The following is a 19,373-nucleotide window of genomic DNA, read 5'->3' as shown; positions in this document are numbered from 1 at the left end:
AAAAAAAAAAAAAAAAAAAAGACTGGTAAGGGGATCTCAACCCTTGACTTGGTGTTGTCAGCACCACGCTCACCCAGTGAGCAAACCGGCCATCCCTAGATGGGATCCGAACCCGGGGCCTTGGTGTTATCAGCACCACACTCTCCCGAGTGAGCCACGGGCCAGTCCCCTTACCAGGCATTTTTTAAAAAAAGAAAAAAAACCCCAAAGGTTTCATTTGGGACAGGGCCAACTATGAGTCAAAGAAGCATGATGGGAACCAAGATTACTCTAGAACACGCTTTAGTTGGTGATTGGCCTAGAATGACCTTCTCTCCCTACTTTCTTCCTCTGGGAATGTTAGCCTGAACCTCAGTATCTAGGTCAGGTGTCCCCCCCATGAACTCCTTAGCACACAGAGGTGACCCACACTGTGGTACCCTCAGCTGTCACTGCTGAATAACATATGTCCCCTTTACCCTGGCCCAGTGGTTCCCAATTCTAGCTGCACATTAGAGTGATCAGGAGAGCTTTGAAAAAACTCTGATCCCCAGGCTTCCTCTCATCTATTAAAGCAAAATCTCTGGTGGTGGCGCCCATATATCAGGATGTTTTAAAAGCTCCCCAGGAATTCTAATGTTTAGCCAGGATTTAGAACCATTTCCCACAACACTGAATTTTTTTTTTTTTTTTTTTTAAAAAGATGACCGGTAAGGGGATTTCAACCCTGGGCTTGGTGCTGTCAGCACCACGCTCAGCCAGTGAGCAAACCGGCCATCCCTATATAGGATCTGAACCCGTGGCCCCGGTGTTATCAGCACCACACTCTCCCGAGTGAGCCACGGGCCGGCCTGACAATGAGCTTTTTGAAAGCAAGGAACATACTTCCTCTTCATTGGTACTAAACGAGTTAATAAAGCTCTTAGAATAAGCGCCTGGCATACATTAGCTCTTAATATTTTAGCTGCTATTATTATTGGTAGTAGTAGTATGGACTCCCCACTGGTCAGTGCAGTTCCTGACACATAGTATGCACTTCATCATCCATTTAACTTACATAAATATATGAATATGTGCTGAAGAGAGAGAGAGAGAGAGAGTGTGTGTTTTAAAAGCCTGGTTGATTCCACTGACCCTTCCGCTCAATAACCTCCTAGAGCAAACCTGAAATGGGGGCTCTGATTTGTTGTTCTTTCCATGGGTCTCAGACCTCAAAGTGCATTCCAGAGCGTGAGCATCCTGCTGTACAGTATATAGGCAGTGTAAGAGGTTTTTGTTTTTTTTGTTTTTTTTTTCCTTTTTGTCTTTTTTTACTGACCGGCAACGGGATCACAACCCTCAGTGTTGCGCCTGCACCGCGCTCAGCCAGTGAGCGGGAACCAGTCTCCACATGGGATCCGAACCCTCAGCGGGAGCGCTGCCGCACTCCCAAGTGGCGCACTCTCCAGTGCGCCACCGGGCCGGCCCATGTAAGAGGTTTTTGAGAGCAACTTTGACTCTGTGATTTTCACCACTGTACTTATAGGATAAATTTACTGGGTGTCAAAAGTCTAAGCTCTATTCCTGGCTTGGCCACTTATTAGCTGCATGGTTTTGAGCAAATCACTTCGACCTTCCAGACCTCATTTTTCTCTCTCGAGTTCAATTCTCTCATCTGAAATCTGGCTGAACTATGCCTCACACTTCCTTGCTAGGCTCGCCAGTCATGACTGTGTGGGCCTCACTCCTGGCCACGCTACCCAGGCTGCCCCTGCTGGGTGTCCTGGCTCTCGCCCCAATGCCCAGGAAGCACCAGTAGCCCTCCTCATGCCTGGGAGGAGGCATGTCTCTTACCAAAGAGAGCTTGTCAGTATTAGCCTGGATCGTTCAGCAGCCATGGGGATTGAATAAATGGTTTGGGAAACCAGTCGCCATTTATACTTTAGCCCAAAGGAAAAAACTACTCCGCTGTAGCCAAAAGTAACAAGTCTCTTCTTTCCTGGATGCTGATTCTGGGGAATAAAGAGAGCTCTAGGAGTCCAGCTTACTCAGGCTTTGGGGTATTTTTTCAAAAAAAAAAAAAAAAAAAAAGATCATCTGACTTTTCAATCAGACTGGCCTTTACCCCAATTGTCCCAGTCAAGGGAGGCTTCTCAGACTGGCAACTCATCAGAAACAGCTGGACAAATGCCAGCAACAGACAGTTCCTCAGGCACACTGTAAACATTATAAAAAAAAGGTGTGAAGTGCTAATCAAACACGGGTGGTATTTTGGTCAATTTTAAAAAGCATAAAGCCAATTGGAGAAATGAGGTCAATTCTCACTAGAGATGCAATAACAGAATTGCCAGCATTCTCTTGTACTTATTTTAAACGAGTCTTTGGGTAGGACCAGGGATTTTTTTTATTTTAACCAGAGAGAGATATGTTTTAATGGGATTTGACCTGAATTTAAAAATAATGAAGTGACAAATCTTTTAAATCCATGTTGTGCATTTGGGACTTGTAGGTTTCTTTTGGATTTGCTCTTAATTTTAAAGGAATTTGTGGACTGGTCTTGTTAATTTGTGGAGTTTCCTGGGTGTTGCTTAGAGTTTAATGAGATCAAACACACTCTAGAATTGCCCATTGAGTTCACCCTCCAAATCAGCTGTCCTTCATGCCCACACAGGTTTAACAGGGCAGCAACCTTTTCTTGGGCTGGGCAGGAACTTTTCTTGGTGATCTCCGCTTAGCTAACACATTCACATACCCCTCGTCACAAAGCAGCTAGAACAATCGTTTAAGCACATCATTCCCTTACTTAAAGCCCTCCACTTTCCCTCCAGTGCTATCAGGATTGAATTCTATACCCTCAGCCTGGCTGCATGCTGAGTCGGCCTCTGTCTACTTCATGCTCCAGCCATCCCACCCTCTTTTCATGTTTTTAGTTTCTTCAGGGCTGATCTCAAGGCAAACTCCTTGCCCCAGCCCCCATCCAGCCATCTTTCCCTCCTGCTCTAGGTCCTGGCTTAAACGTCTCCTCTGAGAAGCCTCCTCTTACTCCCCCAACCAGGTTAGGTCTCTTTACACATTCTCATGGCTCCCCAACTCTTTATTGGTAACAATGGTCACAATCATAGTTCAATAACTGGGAAAATATTTCAGGTGGGCCTCTCTTTGGGAGAGGAAGCTCCATGAGGGCAGGCGTGTTCTGACTTGTTCACTGCTGTAACTCCGCACCCTGCAGTTTCTTATACCTGCTAGGTGCTCTGTTTACTGAGTAAAATCAGTTTCTCCTATATGGGTCTGCTTACTCTCTGAAGACCACTGGTATGTTTTACTCTCCCTCCACAAATTCATTTATTTTCTTTCTGACACGATTCAGTCACCTCTTAAATTGAGGGGCTTGACACAATTCCTTCAGGACAGCTCTCTCTCTGGAGGAATGAATTGTGACGGGTCAACTCTGTGCCACTCAGCTCCTGTTCCCATGGTGATGCCTCCCACAGGCATTCATCTCTGAGATTTTCATGAACTTGTCTTAACATCCCAGCACCCTTCTCTGCCAGCACAGTACTATTGGTGAATCTGGTCTTTCTGCTGCCACTGGTCTCCAGTGAGCCACACAGGAGCAGGGTTAAACTGAGGAAGTACTTCAGGATTCTTTTGAAGTATCACACCACATCTCTCAGTACAGATACCACATCTTTACTCAAAGAGTGAACAGTGAAGAGTTTAGAGCAAATTTTTGCATTAACACATATGGAGTCTTACTGACCCTTGCTGACCTTGGCACACAATGCTTATATTGGATTCTGCAAACTTATGCTTCTATTTTCTGACCAATGGAATGTGCACTTCCTTTGGTGGTCATGATACTTTCAATTCCTTGTTTGAGGTCTGTTTACCCACTAGACCATGAACTCAAGTGCAGAGATCATACTTTTTTGGCACTGTATTTCTAGGCCTGTCCCACTGCTTGGCATATGGTGGGGGCTCAAATATTTATTAGAATTGAAAAGTGCCTAGCACACAGTGATACATATATGACTAAACAGAAAATCTAGGTTGGTAAAGGCTTTCCTGTCTATCACTTCACTTTTGTTCAGGCCTTTCAATTGGTCCACTCCTGTTCAATGACCCCAGAATGGGCTCACAGTCCAAAGCCTTTTGAGTAGCTGCTCTTGGTGGCCTCGTGAGTTTAGATTTTCTATAGTTTTTCTTTACTTGAGGTAAGTTTCACTAGTCACAAATCTGCCCAGACAGCAGCTTTCCTGATTTTTCTCTCTGTACAATAAATTGCACAAAATAGTTTCCATTTTATAGTACCCACCACGTGGGTAGATGGGTCTGATTATACTATTTGGGAAACCAATTTAGTTATCTTAGAAATCATCACCTTCCTTCTTGTCTTCCATTGCCAGGTAGGAGGGGGGAAAAAAAAAAGACTCATAATATTCTGGGAGCAAATTATAGGTACCCTGAGTTGACTGTTAATGTCTGGAAATGTGTATGGAGATATCTTTTATTTTTTTCTGTATTTCTGTGTTCAGCCCATTCTTGTTACCCTTTGGGTAAGTTCAATCATAATTTCTTTAAGATCTGAGGTAATAAGTAGCCCATAATTTTTGATAGTATTGTTCTCTAGTTTAACAGACCTTCAAAGGCCTCCATTGCTCTTTGGATACTCATATTTCTTACCCGGGAATTCAAGCCATAGGCAGCACATGGTGGTAACAGGTCAGATTCTGGAGCCAACTCTTCAAATTCACTACTCAGATATGTGACCTCCACGCCAGTTTTTTTAATCTGCAAAACTGGATAGCACCTACCTCACTGGGTTCTGGCCTGTCAAGAATTTTAACTCCATGAGGGCGGGGATTTTTGTCTGTTTTGTTCCCAGAGGCTAGAATTGTGCCTGGCACATATTAGACAGTCTAATATTTGTTGTATGAGTTAATCCATTATATATTTACAGCTCAGCCAAATTGAAATACTCCCCATTCCCCAAATATTCTTAGTTTTCCTGCCTTGTGCTCTTTCTTCTGACACTGACCACTTCTGGCTGGATTAGTCATAACCACTCAATGCCCAGCTTATATAGCACCTGTATAAGGCCTTTCCTAATTGTCCCAGAAAGAAGTAATCTTCCTGTAGACTATCCTCTCATGCTACACTAAGTGAACTATACTTCAGCACTTAACAGTCTTATCTTCCTCCTTGAGGAAGTCACCACACCATTTATTACTCAAGACTAGAATTTACCTGGCAGTGTACAGATGATTTTAAAAAATGAGGCTGGCTGGTTAGTTTAGTTGGTTAGAGTGTGATACTGATAATACCAAGGTCCAGGGTTTGATCCCTATAACCAGCCAGCTGCCATTAAAAAGAGAGGAAAAAAAAAAAAAAGACAGGAAATTTAAACTACTAGAGCACTCTAATTGTTGTGGCAATCTTCCAAGAATTTCCTCTGTGTGGACAGCAAAGTCTTACTCGCAGTGAGGCCAAGGGTAGGGAAGCTCAGAACCAAGAAATAAAGGCAATTTTGAGCTCAATGAATATGGTTAGCCTTGTACATGGGAAACATTTCCAAGGTATGGGCTATACCCTCAACTTCTACTTATATCACAGCCATAGTGCATGATTTGGACCTATGTTTGAAGCACATAGTTAGGAATGGTAACAGTAATACCTATTACATCTTACAGGAATGGGTATGATCACATAAGGTAATATGTGACAGTGTGATAATTATAGATTAAAATATTCATAGTTATTGAAAAATAATATACTTACGGGCCGGCCCGTGGCTCACTCGGTAGAGTGCGGTGCTGATAACACCAAGGCCCCGGGTTCGGATCCCATATAGGGATGGCCGGTTTGCTCACTGGCTGAGCGTGGTGCTGACAACACCAAGTCAAGGGTTAAGATCCCCTTACCGGTCATCTTTTTAAAAAAAAAAAAAAGAAAAATAATATACTTACGTAAAACTGGGAAGGGGTACGTTTCTTGGTGTGCACACTAGGGACAGAGCAAGGCAGAGCCTCATGCATCTATGAAGATACCCTGAGTAGACCTACTCAAGTTTGAAGGACTATTTTGAATTACTCAATAATAATATGTCTCTAAACAAGATGATACTGAGAAGGATCATGGTGATCTTAAAAAATATTATCACTTTATTTTATTTTTTTTAAGAGATGACCAGGGCCGAGCCCGTGGCACACTCGGGAGAGTGCAGCGCTGGGAGTGCAGCAGCTCTCCCGCCGCGGGTTCGGATCCTATATAGGGATGACCCGTGCGCTCACAGTGCTCACTGGCTGATCACGGTGTGGCCGGTCCCAAAAAGGACAAAAAAAAAAAAAAAAGAACTCTCTTAAGAGATGACCGGTAAGGGGATCTTAACCCTTGACTTGGTGTTGTCAGCACCACGCTCAGCCAGTGAGCGAACCGGCCATCCCTATATGGGATCCGAACCCGGGGCCTTGGTGTTATCAGCACCGCACTCTCCCGAGTGAGCCACGGGCTGGCCCAAATATTATCACTTTAAAAAAATGTTAACAGTCTACTAGGTTGCTCTTACAACATTTTGTTTTGGTTCTCATAGCCAGTGTCTGAGATGGTGTAAATTGTAACATTTTTATATTATCCATGATGGAAAAGTCTCAGCGACTTCAAGTCCCACAGTAAGTGATGGCAGTGGGACATCATCTTGATTGGAATAATCTGCTTTTCAATTTGCCATATTTAGCAGAACAGAACAACAAAACTATGAGAACATTGGAAATGTTCAGGCCTTGAGAATTTTGCTTCAGTGAATTTGGAAGACAGATAGGGATTTTGTCAACAGAGAAAATCAGTATCAAATTTCCTAAACAATATCCCAAATTTGGCCAGTGCTTGCTACTCCATTCAAGATCAAAGATGTGCCCTCACAGGAGAGCTCTGAGCTGGTTGTTAACACACACACGCCCAATGAATCATCAGCTGTTTTTTGGATAGTACATGGGCTCATGTTGGCCTTCTGAAAATCCCATAGCAGAATTCCACAGAAATTCCTTTGGCCTAGAATGTAGAACAGCTATATTGTTGTTCAATGGTTTGGACTGTAAAAGAACAACTAAATCTCAAGTTCACAATCTCCTATGGGCAGTCCCAGTGAGATTATTTTAACGGGCTCAAAAGATTTATTGGTCCTCTGAGAGGAAGCACATCAGGCAAATGCCCTCCTTTCAGAAGATAACACACATGTAGTTCTTGCTGTGTGACTTCTAGTTACCCTAGTGGTCTGGCTGTTCCTAAACATGAGTCTTTTTATCTCTCATAAAATGTAAGGTCTTAAATTCATAGTCACTCCAGTGATCAGAGTCTCATCATATAGTTGTGATCATCTGAGCATCATTTAGATGCTGGTGACCCCCCCATTAGATGCCTCTCTTGAACTCTGGCAGCAGATGAGTTTCTCTCTTAATCAGTAGAAAGAAGTGCTTAAATACAAGTTGTTACAAGGTTCCCTGAAGGAGGAAAAATGATCTTCAGCCAGGTTTCCCAATGGCTACATCACTCTGTTGGTTCCTTTTACTAAGAATTAAGTCCTGTCTACTCACGTGAGTGCAAGCAAACCAATACCAATTTCACAAAGTTACAGTAACTCTAGCTTTTAAGTTTCACTTAAAAAACAAAAACAAAAACAAAAAAGTTTCATGTACCAGAGCAGTTGTTTAGGAATTTTACATTGGTAGACTCTTTGCTTGAAGTTTTCCAAATAGCGTTTTGAATAACACTGATGCTTCTTCTTCTTTTTTTTAAACTTCTGATAGGATCATAGCAGCCTAGAAGTCAGGTCACTTAGTTTGGGAGTTTTGTTTCCTGTTAAAATATGGCAGATTTTAAAATTCAGAGTATCTTTTCAATATCATCTTGTTCTGCTAACGTCTTGATTCCGCAACTGTTTTTAATGTGTGACAATATTAAGTCTGCCAGTCTAAGGCTATGTTTATGGTTAAGAAATTATCAATTTTACTCGTATCAGAGCTTTCTGTATTTAGACAATAGAGCAAAACGTATTCTACTTGTGATGTGGAAAAAAAGGTAGTACTAAAAGTCACAGATTTCTCATCTGATTTTTAATTCAATAATTAAACTTTAAATCAGAAAAGACTTTATCACAAGTTTCTCATGACTGAAATAAAGAGACTAAATGCCAACAGTTTTAAGTGGGATAGAAACGACATGGCAGACACCCTGTCAGAACCACCACTGATTCCAACAGCATTAGTGAATACAGAACCCTGGAGCCAAAGGAGAGCACATGAATTTAAAGCCAGGCTTTCAGTACAATTAATGGTTGCTAGGACCAGAAAAGGTCTGGTTGCTGTTAGAGAAGCTAAGAAAATGTGACTGGGTCCTTGGGGTTGCTCTTCTTTTGCAACCTTAACTGTCAAGAAATGGAAATTGGGGGAATTAAATGTAACCCACCAGACTACTGATAACTCCTGTAATAAACACCCAGGTTTTCTATTATTATTATTTATTGTTCTTTATTTCTCTCTCTAGAAGACTATTTTCCTGTTTATTCCGGCTGGGCAATTCATTTACTGAGCTACTGAACTTTAATTTTGGGTCTAAGAAAAATATGTAAATTACTCAATGTCAGGTTCTAAAAGACTATTATACTTCACAAATATTTGGAATGCTCCTCTTTGTTCTCACTAGAGGCTATTCTTCCCAAATCAAATATATTCTTCCAAATATTGTTAGATCAGGGCCGGCCCGTGGCTCACTCGGGAGAGTGTGGTGTTGATAACACCAAGGCCCCGGGTTCGGATCCCATATAGGGATTGCCGGTTTGCTCACTGGCTGAGCGTGGTGCTGACAGCACCAAGTCAAGGGTTAAGATCCCCTTACTGGTCATCTTTAAAAAAACAAAACAAAACAAATATTGTTAAATCAGATTGTGTTAAGTATAAGCTGTATAATTCTGGTTCACAGGATCCAGAATGAAGGTGGATTCACATCACTGGGCTTCAAGTCATCCAACATAAAGTGCACCACCCCTTGGAGCAACTCCTCAGTAAGAGGAACAATGTCTACAGACACAAGGTATGGTTTTGAGCTAAGAAGTATGACCATTATATTTTACACTATATAAAGGAAACAATCAACTTCAAGCTCCACAAAATTAGTGTTCTACTAATGTGAAGAAATTATACATAGTAAACCATAAAAAGCTTTCAGATTTGCCTCACCAAAACTGATATGTATCAATAACTGAAGATATTATACACACACACAAACACAGAAATAAATAATTTTCAAAGACAATCAAATCTACTTCTTATTCAGAGTTCAGGACCTACCACTCAAATCTGCAAATGTTTTTATTTACTAAAACAATAAGTAACATTTTCCACTAATATAAGTGTTCTAATTTGAAGACCATGAGAGAATACTTTGGAGATAAAAACCAAAGGCCCTTTTGAAAGACAGTACCACGTTCTTCTTAGTTTCTTCTGTGCTGTTACACATAGTAATGTCATTTAAGAATAAAGGAGACACAATTACCCTTAGGCACTATCACTGATGGGGATGGTGTATATGAAGACTACAGAACATAAAGTTCAAATAATTATATCCATAACTCAAAGGTTCCAGATGTCATGTGTAACTTTAAGAAGCAAAATGAACCTTAAGTTTAATGTGTCTACCAGTTACTACTGTAATCACCTTTTATTTCCAGTACTTGTTCTATAGGAAGACCATGAAGAAGCCAAAAGAAGTTTTAAGCACTATCAATTGTTAAAAACAACAAAGAAGAGTTTAAGGAAAGAATATATTTGAACCACATAAACAAACAGAAAGGTATTACATAAGAAAAAATAATGTAACAATTTATATAAGTACCTAATATATGAGCATGCTCTTAATCTAAAACAAAAAACAAAGAACAAAAAGGTAACATTGATACTATATATATATTTGACAAGTGTGCATTAAAGAATTCTCTAGTATAAAACATTTAAAACGTGGAGAATACTTTTTCAAGATACAGAAAACAATTGTTAAGATACGCACACCCACAATTCTTATAAAAACATGCTTGCAAAGATAAAATTAATCTGAGCACTCATTTCTCAGATGTATAAAAGCTATGAAATTGTTAATCACTGAAGACTGCTTCCCACTTTTGCACTGTTTGAGTTTCAACACTGATTGGTATAAATTCTGAACTACACAATTAATTACTGTTATTTTTCAGTCTTTCTGCCATGTTCCATATAGAATGCATCTATTTAATATGAATACCTAAAACAGCAACATTATTTGTATCATAGTCACTTCCTTATGTTTTTCTTTTTTTAAAAAAGGCACTATATTTAGAAAATAGTTAATACAAACAGTGCTTTGGAAGAACTGAAACTCTAAAACAATGTGCTCCCAACCATAAGTAGATCTAACAAGCCCTAACTGAAAAGAACACAAATGTAAAGAGCTGATAAATTTAAAGATTATAAAATTGGTTTATTGTAAAAGCAATTCAAGAATACCCAGTTAAAATCTTATCCCAATGCTACCCAATACAACCAAGAAGTAGTTAAACACTTTTATATTAGGAACAAGAACATAAAACAAGAAAGACCACATTGAGGCTATGATTCAAACTCAAAAAGAGAAAGGACTCTCAGGTCTCCTTCAGGTCAATATAGAGGGTGTGATAACATCAAAGCACTGTGTCAGGTACCACAGTGCTGCCACAACACTGAGGTATAACTGGGCAAGTTAAAATCGAGGGGAAACGAAGATCTCCATATTCTTGTTTGGTGGGTGTACTTAAGTGATTGAAATTTTAGGAACAACTGCCTTTATTGGCAGTAAGATGCAATACGAGTCTTTATTGAAGAGAAATAAGTTTGTACAGTTCTCTATCAAGGTCCCACTAAATCTTCACAACCCCTCCCCACTTTCCCACCCTCCCTGTAAGCTAAAGCTACTCTGCTGATATATAAGATGCAATCTTAATTTGTGGCTTACTGGCAAATTGTAGGCACTCCTTCCAAGTAGCTTTGATCTTCTGCACGTTAAAAAAAAAAGAAAAAAGAAACATGCTTTATCATCCACATACTCAATTTTGCATTCTAAGTAGAATTTCATTATTACTCTAAAACTCAATGCATCTGCACAGTGGCTATTTCCCCCCAGACTTAATTCAAGATTTAATCTTTCTGCTGTATTCTTAATAAAAGCCTTAGAGTAAATTATTACAAATGATCGACCTATGAATCATTATATACAACACAGTGATTGCATTTTTTTGAGCACTGAAAGTACTTAAAATAAAACTTCCTACTTCCAACTTTGCACTCCTCCAAATCAAAGGGCCAAAATACTTAGATTTTGTAAATGAAAGAAGAAAAAAAAAAATCTATCTTCCCAAACTGAGGCTTTTCATAGCAGCTTTAGCCAGGAAAAGAGATTTTATGTCTGTTATAAACCCTTGAAAATAAGGGCTTATTCTAGAAACATTGAAAGACCCTTAAATCACAGAAGTGCTTAGCTGGTGCCACTATAATTCACAACCAACTCATTACTTCATAGCTTATATTGAAGAGTTAATTCATGCTCATTTTGTTCCTTTAAAAAATACTCTTTGGAAACCATTATCATTCCTGTAGACACATACTCTAGTTATATCTCTTCCTGTAAAAATAAAGGTATAATCATGATTATCTCTATTTCTTTGCTAAATTCAGCTACCAATATACATTTATTAATCTGATCAATTTACCAGCTAACTCATGACCTTACAGTATTCTACATACTATCCAGGGTCAATTTTCAGCATACAGATATAGGAGCATGTCTTATAAGTTGAAACAATCTTGTAGGCAATATTTCAATTTAGTATCTAATGTGTTCATTACAAATGGGAACTGACGTACTAGAATTTACTTCCAAAACTAAGGTGAAAGTAAACTCCCAAAGCTAAAGGAAGGTAAACCACTATAAAGCTTACTTCTGTCATGTACATTTTGAACCAACTAAGTAATTTCCCATCAAAACTCAAAATTAGTCCAAGGGAGTCCAAGAGGGAAATAAAGCCATTTCTTTTTTGCTCCTTTCCAATTCATCAGATAATATTTATTGTGTGCCCAGAAGGCAGAAAGTACTCCTCTAAGCACTATCCATAGTAATAGCCCTTTCTAGAACATTAATCTACCCCAAACATCTGCAGATTGCCCCAACCAGATTTAAACTACCTGTGAAATATAAACTACTAGTTGTGTATTTTAAATGCATACATTCAAAGCTACCATTTTAAAAATAAATTGGAAAGTATGGAAACCATAAAAAAAAAGATACATTCCACTATCACACTATTAAAAACATTGTAAGTGTGTGTGTATATATATATATAGAGAGAGCAGATAATCAAGATTTAAATAAAATGGTAAAAAAACAAGAAATATAGATTTTACCAAAAAAACTATAATAATTGTCCCAAGCTACAACTATAAACAGATTCACTAATATGATAATTTGCCTAGGGTCCGACAAAACCAACCAACCAACCAACCGAAAAAAGGGGGGAAAAAAAACACCCACAAAAATATCCACCAAAACCTACACTAGAGTATGTGGCAATAATTAATATATTTCTATGGAAATTGTCTCATGCCTTATAAGCTCCTAAAACAAAATCAAGGTCACTATGTGACTAATGATAGCACTAGGAGGGGAAAAAAAAAAAAAACACTGAAAGTAAAACAGTCTTCAGCCTTGGTTTTAGCTATCTCTTCGAATCGGGATTAAGTACTTAATATCAGATACAACATTTTTGGCTTGTCAGACCAGTAAGTCATGTTTTTCCACTTGCCAAAGGCAGCTGAAGAAACAATTGCTTGAACAAACTAAATGCTGTGACATGAAGCATTTGACTTCCAAGTCTGAGTATTTAGTTACAACGACTGTTGAACATCTAACTGGGCAAAAGGAATGGCATCCATCATCCAAACAGGCTCACTTCCCCCAGCCCCCAAAATGAACAGTAGTTACAATAGCAAAAGAAACAAAAAAGGTTTTTTTGTTTGTTTGTTTTTGATTCTTTAGAGCCAACTGTGAAAGAAGTCAGCAATATATTAACAGCAGCAATGGACAAGGAAGAGCAAAATAGTGGATGAAAGAATCTTGCTGGACGTTTGTTCATCTTTTTCTGTTTTAGCCAGAAAATTGCAACTGGCTTATTTGGAAATTTCAGGTATGTATGTCTTATCTCCTTAGATCCTTCACAGATTTAGAATTCAGTCTACCTGAGGGCTCTATAACCATGTAAGAAAGCTTTCTTTATCTAGCTTGGTGGCAGCCAAAACAGACTCCATGTCATTAAGGATGTCAGAACTCAAAGCTTCCTGCAGGCTTGGCATCAACTCCTCTCCTTCTATGTTCATTCCATCTCCTTCCAGTGTTCCAAGGTCCACATTTGTCCCAGGAATGGCTTCTAGGTAGTCTGGGAAGCGGTTCTGCTGTGAGGGCAGGGTACTTTGGTTGATAGTATCACCTAGTTGGAACAGAGAAGAGAGAGATAATAAGGTCCTTTTTGAAAAGCTAACATCAGAGCTGTATCATATGAGCATACAGAAGTGCATAAAGAAAAGCACTCCTGACTGACCTGAACTGATGCCGTGTTTATTTTAGGCCAAACAACCCACAGATAACAAAATGACAATGGCAAGTTTACCTTTGCATCAACATTTGTTCAGATATTCAACCAACAACTTGACTGCTTCTTACTATGTGCTGAGCACTGAAGGGGGTCATTAAAAAAAAAAAATCCCTTAAAGCATTACATGCAGCAGGTGGAGAAAGAACAAGTACACTTTACAACAGCATCATTACTCTGTCTTCCAGATATGCACCACCATTATAACATTAAACATAAAATGAATGGTATAGACTACCTTTCCCTTACATACACTTTGGGGAACACTAATATGAAACAAAAGGATGGCATGAATACTCTATTCTGCTCTTGGAGATTCACACTCATAATAGCAAAACAAGCCTTCCAGAAGTCCTTAAATAAGTAAATCTTCCTAGCCTTGTACCATAGATTGGATGCACCCGCTCCAACCTCAGTGAGGCTTAATCCCCACTGTAACTGCTGAGGGTGGGAAATCCTATTATGGTAATTGAAAGGTGGAGCCTTGAAGAGGTGATTAGATTCTATGACCTTGCAGTAGTGAATAGATTGATAATGGTGGTCAGGGACATGGCTCTGAGGGCGTTAGAAAAAGTGTGAAGAGGAGTTTAGACTCTCTGCTCCGTTGTTTTCGCAATGTGATACCCTGCCGTCACAGAAGTCACCACCAAAGAAAGCCTTCACCAGATGTGTTCCTTGGACTTTGGACTTCCAGCCGCTGAAACTGTAAGCAATAAATTTTGTCTTCTTATAAATCACCCAGATGCAAGTATTTTGTTATAAGCAATAGAAACGGACTAATACACCTTGTTTCTATGTTTCCCAAACTTATGTAGCCATAGAATCTTTTTTGTGTATAACATTAACATTCCTCAGAGCTTCAATAGATCATGTTTTCAGAAAAACTAATATAAACCATGAAGTGTATAGGGGTTTAGAGAAGAGAGAAATAGATTACAGATGTAAGGAAAGGTGTTATGCATGAGATGGATATGAAGTGGCTCCCAAGGATAATTTAAAATCTAGATAAGCAGAGAGGAAGGGGTGGTGTAGATTCCAGGAAGCATCAAAGCCATGAGGTGGATGAGCGCAGGCACAAAAGACTTACCAAATGCTTTCAGAAGAGAAGCAGTCAGCTAAAGAGCTAGTTAGCTAGACAAATGCTCCATTTTCCTGCCAATTCATGTACTCTAACAGTTGTCAACTAAAGGAAAATGGTCACCAAGTAAGCCACAGGATAAATGGTTCCTTAATTACCCCCTATGAGTCAGGTTTTCCTTAGTTCTTGCAAGACCTCTCCGATCATTCTAACAATGAAGTAGGTGGGCCCCACCACCTAGCCTTTCTCAGCTTTCCTGGGCCTCATAACACCTAAGTTGGACCAAAACCCCTCATAGGCAGACAATGAATCACACAGAGAAATCTCTTTCTAACATGCTAAAATCAATCATATCGGTTTTATTCAGAGAGCTAAGATATCCAATCCATGAAAGATATCCAATCCATGATATTTAAAAACCAGGAATAGAATTAAATTACTGACATCATGTAGAAACAAAGCAGGCTCAATCTGAATTGAAGTTTACAGAATTATAATTGATTTTGTTCTGAATAATCTTTGCTCACAATGGCTTACTAAACCTGGTGATAATATGACTATATCTGATTGCGAGATAGGTTGCTAAGAGGAATAAGGAATACCAACCTGTATCCATCTCATCAACGCTGTTCAGGAAGTCATCTGGGGTTCGAGGGACACTGTAGCTGCTCATGCTTAGTCCACTGTCTGTACTCTCATCTCGAGAATGGTAGGTGCCACTACAAAAAATGACAGTTAAAGACAAACACAAAAATTAAAAAATCAATTCAAGGCAAAAAAGAAATAACTGCTGAGTACTAACATGATTCTCAAAGAGGATTAGTGAAAATTCCAGCTCTGCAACGTCTGAAACAAGCACCCTCCTTCAAGGCCATACGCAGCCCTTGTGCTATGAAGTGAAATAGACAAGTTAATCCTAATTGAAGCTGGCAGCTCTAAGGGGCCAACATCTCTCCTAAGGTTCTGTGCTTGGTGGCAGTAAGGAAAAAAGACCCAGTTAGTTTTCCTAGCTGACAGAAAATTCTCCACAATACCATTTGAATCTAGGGGGGATCCACATAGCTCACTTGTTCCAAGGTCTCAATTCCCCAAGTGGTGGTAGCACATGTAGAGAGGTCAAAACACAAACTCTAGGTGGGCGGTAATGCAGGTCTGTACTAGACTCATGTTAAATTCCTAGCTCTCATGTAGAGAACGTAAGCCAAGGAAAAATCAACCCAACATAAATAACCAGAATTCCTTTTTGGACTGGGCCAAAATAGATAAGTCACTGCCGATAAGATAAGAATTCCCGTAGGTAGCTTGATCTCCTTGCTTCTGTTTAGGGGGGAAAAAAACCCAAACACCTCAGCAAAAGACAGGAGGCCTTATAGCTCCAGTTGAAGGAAAGATTAAAAAAAAAAACAAAAACAAAAAAACCCCTACAAGGTACATCCCTTGAGAGAAAAACGTGAGTCAAGACAGATTTTTACTTTATGCTAAAAGAAATATAAACCAGATTTATATTCAGGTATGGGAAATATCCTCAGATCATTATTTTCATAAATAGAACACTTTACTAAGGTAGTAGCAAATAGACATCAGCTGGCACTGACTGTAAAAGTTTGAGTTCTCTTAATTCTAGAAAATCTTATGGAAAAGTGTAAAATCAAGGCAACTGTTATTCTCAATGGTATGTGAATATGAATGTGAAATTTAACTTTCCTCACAGCTTAGACATCTAAGCAGCTGTTTAACTCAAATGTTAAAAAACAAAAAACAACTAAGCTTTAAAAACAAGCTTTAACAACTGCTCAAGATTAATAGCTCGGTAACCCAAATTTCTTCCCTTAATTACTCAATTCTTTTGCCTTGTCCTTTCCCTCTCACTCTGTATATTGCAACCACCGTTTTATTCCAAGCTTCTGCCAGGTTTTGGCAAGATTAAAAAGCCTCACATAGGGCCGGCCCGGTGGCGCACTGGAGAAGTGCGCCGGTTGGGAGTGTGGTGGCGCTCCCGCCGAGGGTTCGGATCCCAAGTGGAGACCGGTTCCCACTCACTGGCTGAGCGCGGTGCGGCCGCAACATCGAGGGTTGCGATCCCGTTGCCGGTCCCCGGTACGGGCGCGACACCGAGGGTTGTGATCCCGTTACCGGTCAGTAAAAAAAAAAAAAAAAAGCCTCACATAGATCCAAGAAAACACAAATTTGCCTCTGAGACCATTAGTATACAATGTAGCCATGTATGAGAAGGATGTGGTTTGTTTATATTTTGCCTGCCCTGATCTGGGACAAGGGCCTGACCCTATTTATCAGTATTCCCACTGCTAAGCATTGAGCACACATCAGACACTGGAGTTCGTTACAGAATAGCTGAATTTACAGAGTTGTATAGAGTTCATTCCAAACCACAGGGGAAGCACATTGGATGTTCCTGGGCCTTTTTCCTGCAGAACTCCACCTCCTGCAGCACCTACTGATTCAATAAACATTCAGTGAGCATCTGCTACTATATGATAGGAATTAGACTAGAGTCTGAGGATACAGAGGTTAACAACCCCCCCCCTCCAACCCCTACCACCTACAAGTGATACTTTTGAGAGGCTTGCCACTTTGAGGAAGGAAAAGAAAAAATATAGTAATGAATCATATACAAGGGCTACATGAGCTGTGTGCACAGACTGCTTTCAGAACAAAGAAGAGGGAGCTTGAACAGTGCAGGGGAAAGGTTTCATGGAGAGAAACACCTGAGGTGGTATTGAATAATCTCAGACTGAAAGGAAGGTAAGAGGATTTTGTAATACTAGGAAGAGTCAGCTTCATGGCAAATTAGGGGAAAAAGTGTTCAGAGCTTGAGGAATGTGTATAAATCAAAAGGTAAGCAATAGTTTTTTTTTTTTTTTTTTTTTTTTTTTTAAGTGTCATAGTCAGATGTATGCTTTAGAAACTGGGGTATGACAGAGAACAAACATGATTCTGCCCTTAGACTAATAACATTGATTATCTGCCACTCTGTGATCTTACCAGAAAATAGGACCTCAAACTGTAGCCCAGTTCTCATCAAAAGTTTTAAGAAAGCATCTTCATAAATGACTGTCAGAAGGATATGAAGCCTATCAATTTTATCCCTGGATTAATACAGGCCTTCAATGGGATAGGTACTGAAATTATATTGATCTGAAATTTTCCTTGTAGAGGAAAAAAAAAAAGTTCTGTGGCTATGACCTTTCCTAATTAGTCTCAGTTTAAATTCAGAACTATAATCTTGTATAAATACTCTCAGTTTTAGACAGAACTTTAAACTGTGTGTGTCAGAAGAGTAAATACAAACTTAAACTACATTTTAGATGACCTTCAAAATCAAACCTCCCAACTAGGCTACCAGCACTAATCTTAAGAGCAAATGATGGGAAATTCTACTGTACTAAATATTTTTAGGATAAGATATCTTGTTTTTCCTTAAAGTTTTCAATTCAATTGGTGAGAACTGAAGGAGTGGTATAATAGCTTTCCTAAACGAAAATACCTTTAAATATTGTTAAAAGTGTGTTATTTAAAATTGGTTAGAAAAATGATCAAAAGCACAAAGTATCCCCATATTTAAAAAAAATTTAAACTCCATAGATATTTTATAATCTAGAAGAATGAATTTTAGTTGAATCTTAATTTCAAATAGCTTTCTAGGCAAAGAATAGGACCTGTTTCAGCTTGCAGTTTTCAAACATAGCAGTTTACATAATATTGCAATCTGCTTGAAACCCAAGATTTGTGGTAGCTCACAAAGAAGCACCCTTACCTTAAGCGATATTATTTTCAAATACTGCGATTAATCTTAATGCATATTTTGAAAGAGGCACAACCTTACATTTTATTTCCTTGAACTATAGCCCTTAAGAACATGAGGCCTTATAGTGCTGCTGGGTAAAACCTCTCTGATTGAACAGCTATGTGGAAAATTCCTTCCAATGCAATCCTATGTAGGATTAAGATGCAGTTCATTTGCTTTCACATAAAAAGGCATTCACATGTTCTTTCATGAGTCTGTAATTTTAAGCAACTGTTAGTCAACGGTATAGGCAGAAGCAAACACGCTGTGACTTTGAGTAAGTACTCCCTCTACAAGTCTGAACAGCTCACTTCCTCTCATAGGAGACGGCTTTTAATCTGCAACTTTTGTTGTACTGGCCATTTGTGCAGAGATTCATTTACAGCTATGGATTTTGGCCCACACACATGTTCAAAACAGCCTATCACAAGCATGAAAGCAGAATGACCTTAAAGCTATGATCTTTTTCAGATAATGGCCAGTAGTAACTCTTACCAACCTGTTAAGAAAGGGATCTGAGCTATTGGTTGTCATTGTTCTCAATTCCTGAGACATCCCGGGAGAAGACACTGGATTTTGAGTCCCACCATCCTGCTCCAGTGTTGGTAACTGGCTACGGAGAGCTAATTCCTAAACAAAAACAAAACCAAAAACAAAACACACGAACACAAACACATTTATCATTAAGTTTAAAGAAATAAAATGCACATTAAGGTAAATGTGTATCTATTTTAAATTTATTATATTTCACAATCAGAATGGCAAAGTTTTTCTAATTCAAGTGATTGATAATTTTTTTTTGTCTTTTGTCTTTTTCCGTGTCCGGCAACGGA

At 39.2% G+C, this 19,373-nt stretch overlaps 1 protein-coding gene across 2 annotated transcripts in view; it reads right to left on the bottom strand.

Annotated features, from left to right (window-relative positions):
- Positions 1 to 7,765: 7,765 nt before the first annotated feature.
- Positions 7,766 to 19,373, bottom strand: part of YAP1 (Yes-associated protein 1) — a 118,400-nt gene continuing 106,792 nt past the window's right edge. The window contains exons 6-10 of one of the 2 annotated variants that reach the window (XM_008567987.1): positions 19,040 to 19,170; positions 15,342 to 15,454; positions 13,248 to 13,495; positions 10,972 to 11,011; positions 7,766 to 7,809 (exon numbers count right to left, since the gene is read on the bottom strand). In XM_008567987.1, coding sequence (XP_008566209.1) covers positions 13,257 to 13,495; positions 15,342 to 15,454; positions 19,040 to 19,170 — 483 coding nt within the window. In that variant the 3' untranslated portion in view covers positions 7,766 to 7,809; positions 10,972 to 11,011; positions 13,248 to 13,256. Of the gene's footprint in view, positions 7,810 to 10,971; positions 11,012 to 12,056; positions 13,496 to 15,341; positions 15,455 to 19,039; positions 19,171 to 19,373 lie in introns of those variants that run through there. The other variant, XM_008567988.1, reaches the window with a different exon arrangement.

This window comes from Galeopterus variegatus, unplaced genomic scaffold (assembly GCF_000696425.1).
Source record: "Galeopterus variegatus unplaced genomic scaffold, G_variegatus-3.0.2 Scaffold362, whole genome shotgun sequence".
Classification (NCBI taxonomy): Eukaryota; Metazoa; Chordata; class Mammalia; order Dermoptera; family Cynocephalidae; genus Galeopterus; species Galeopterus variegatus.
This window is presented reverse-complemented; position numbering and strand designations above follow the sequence as displayed.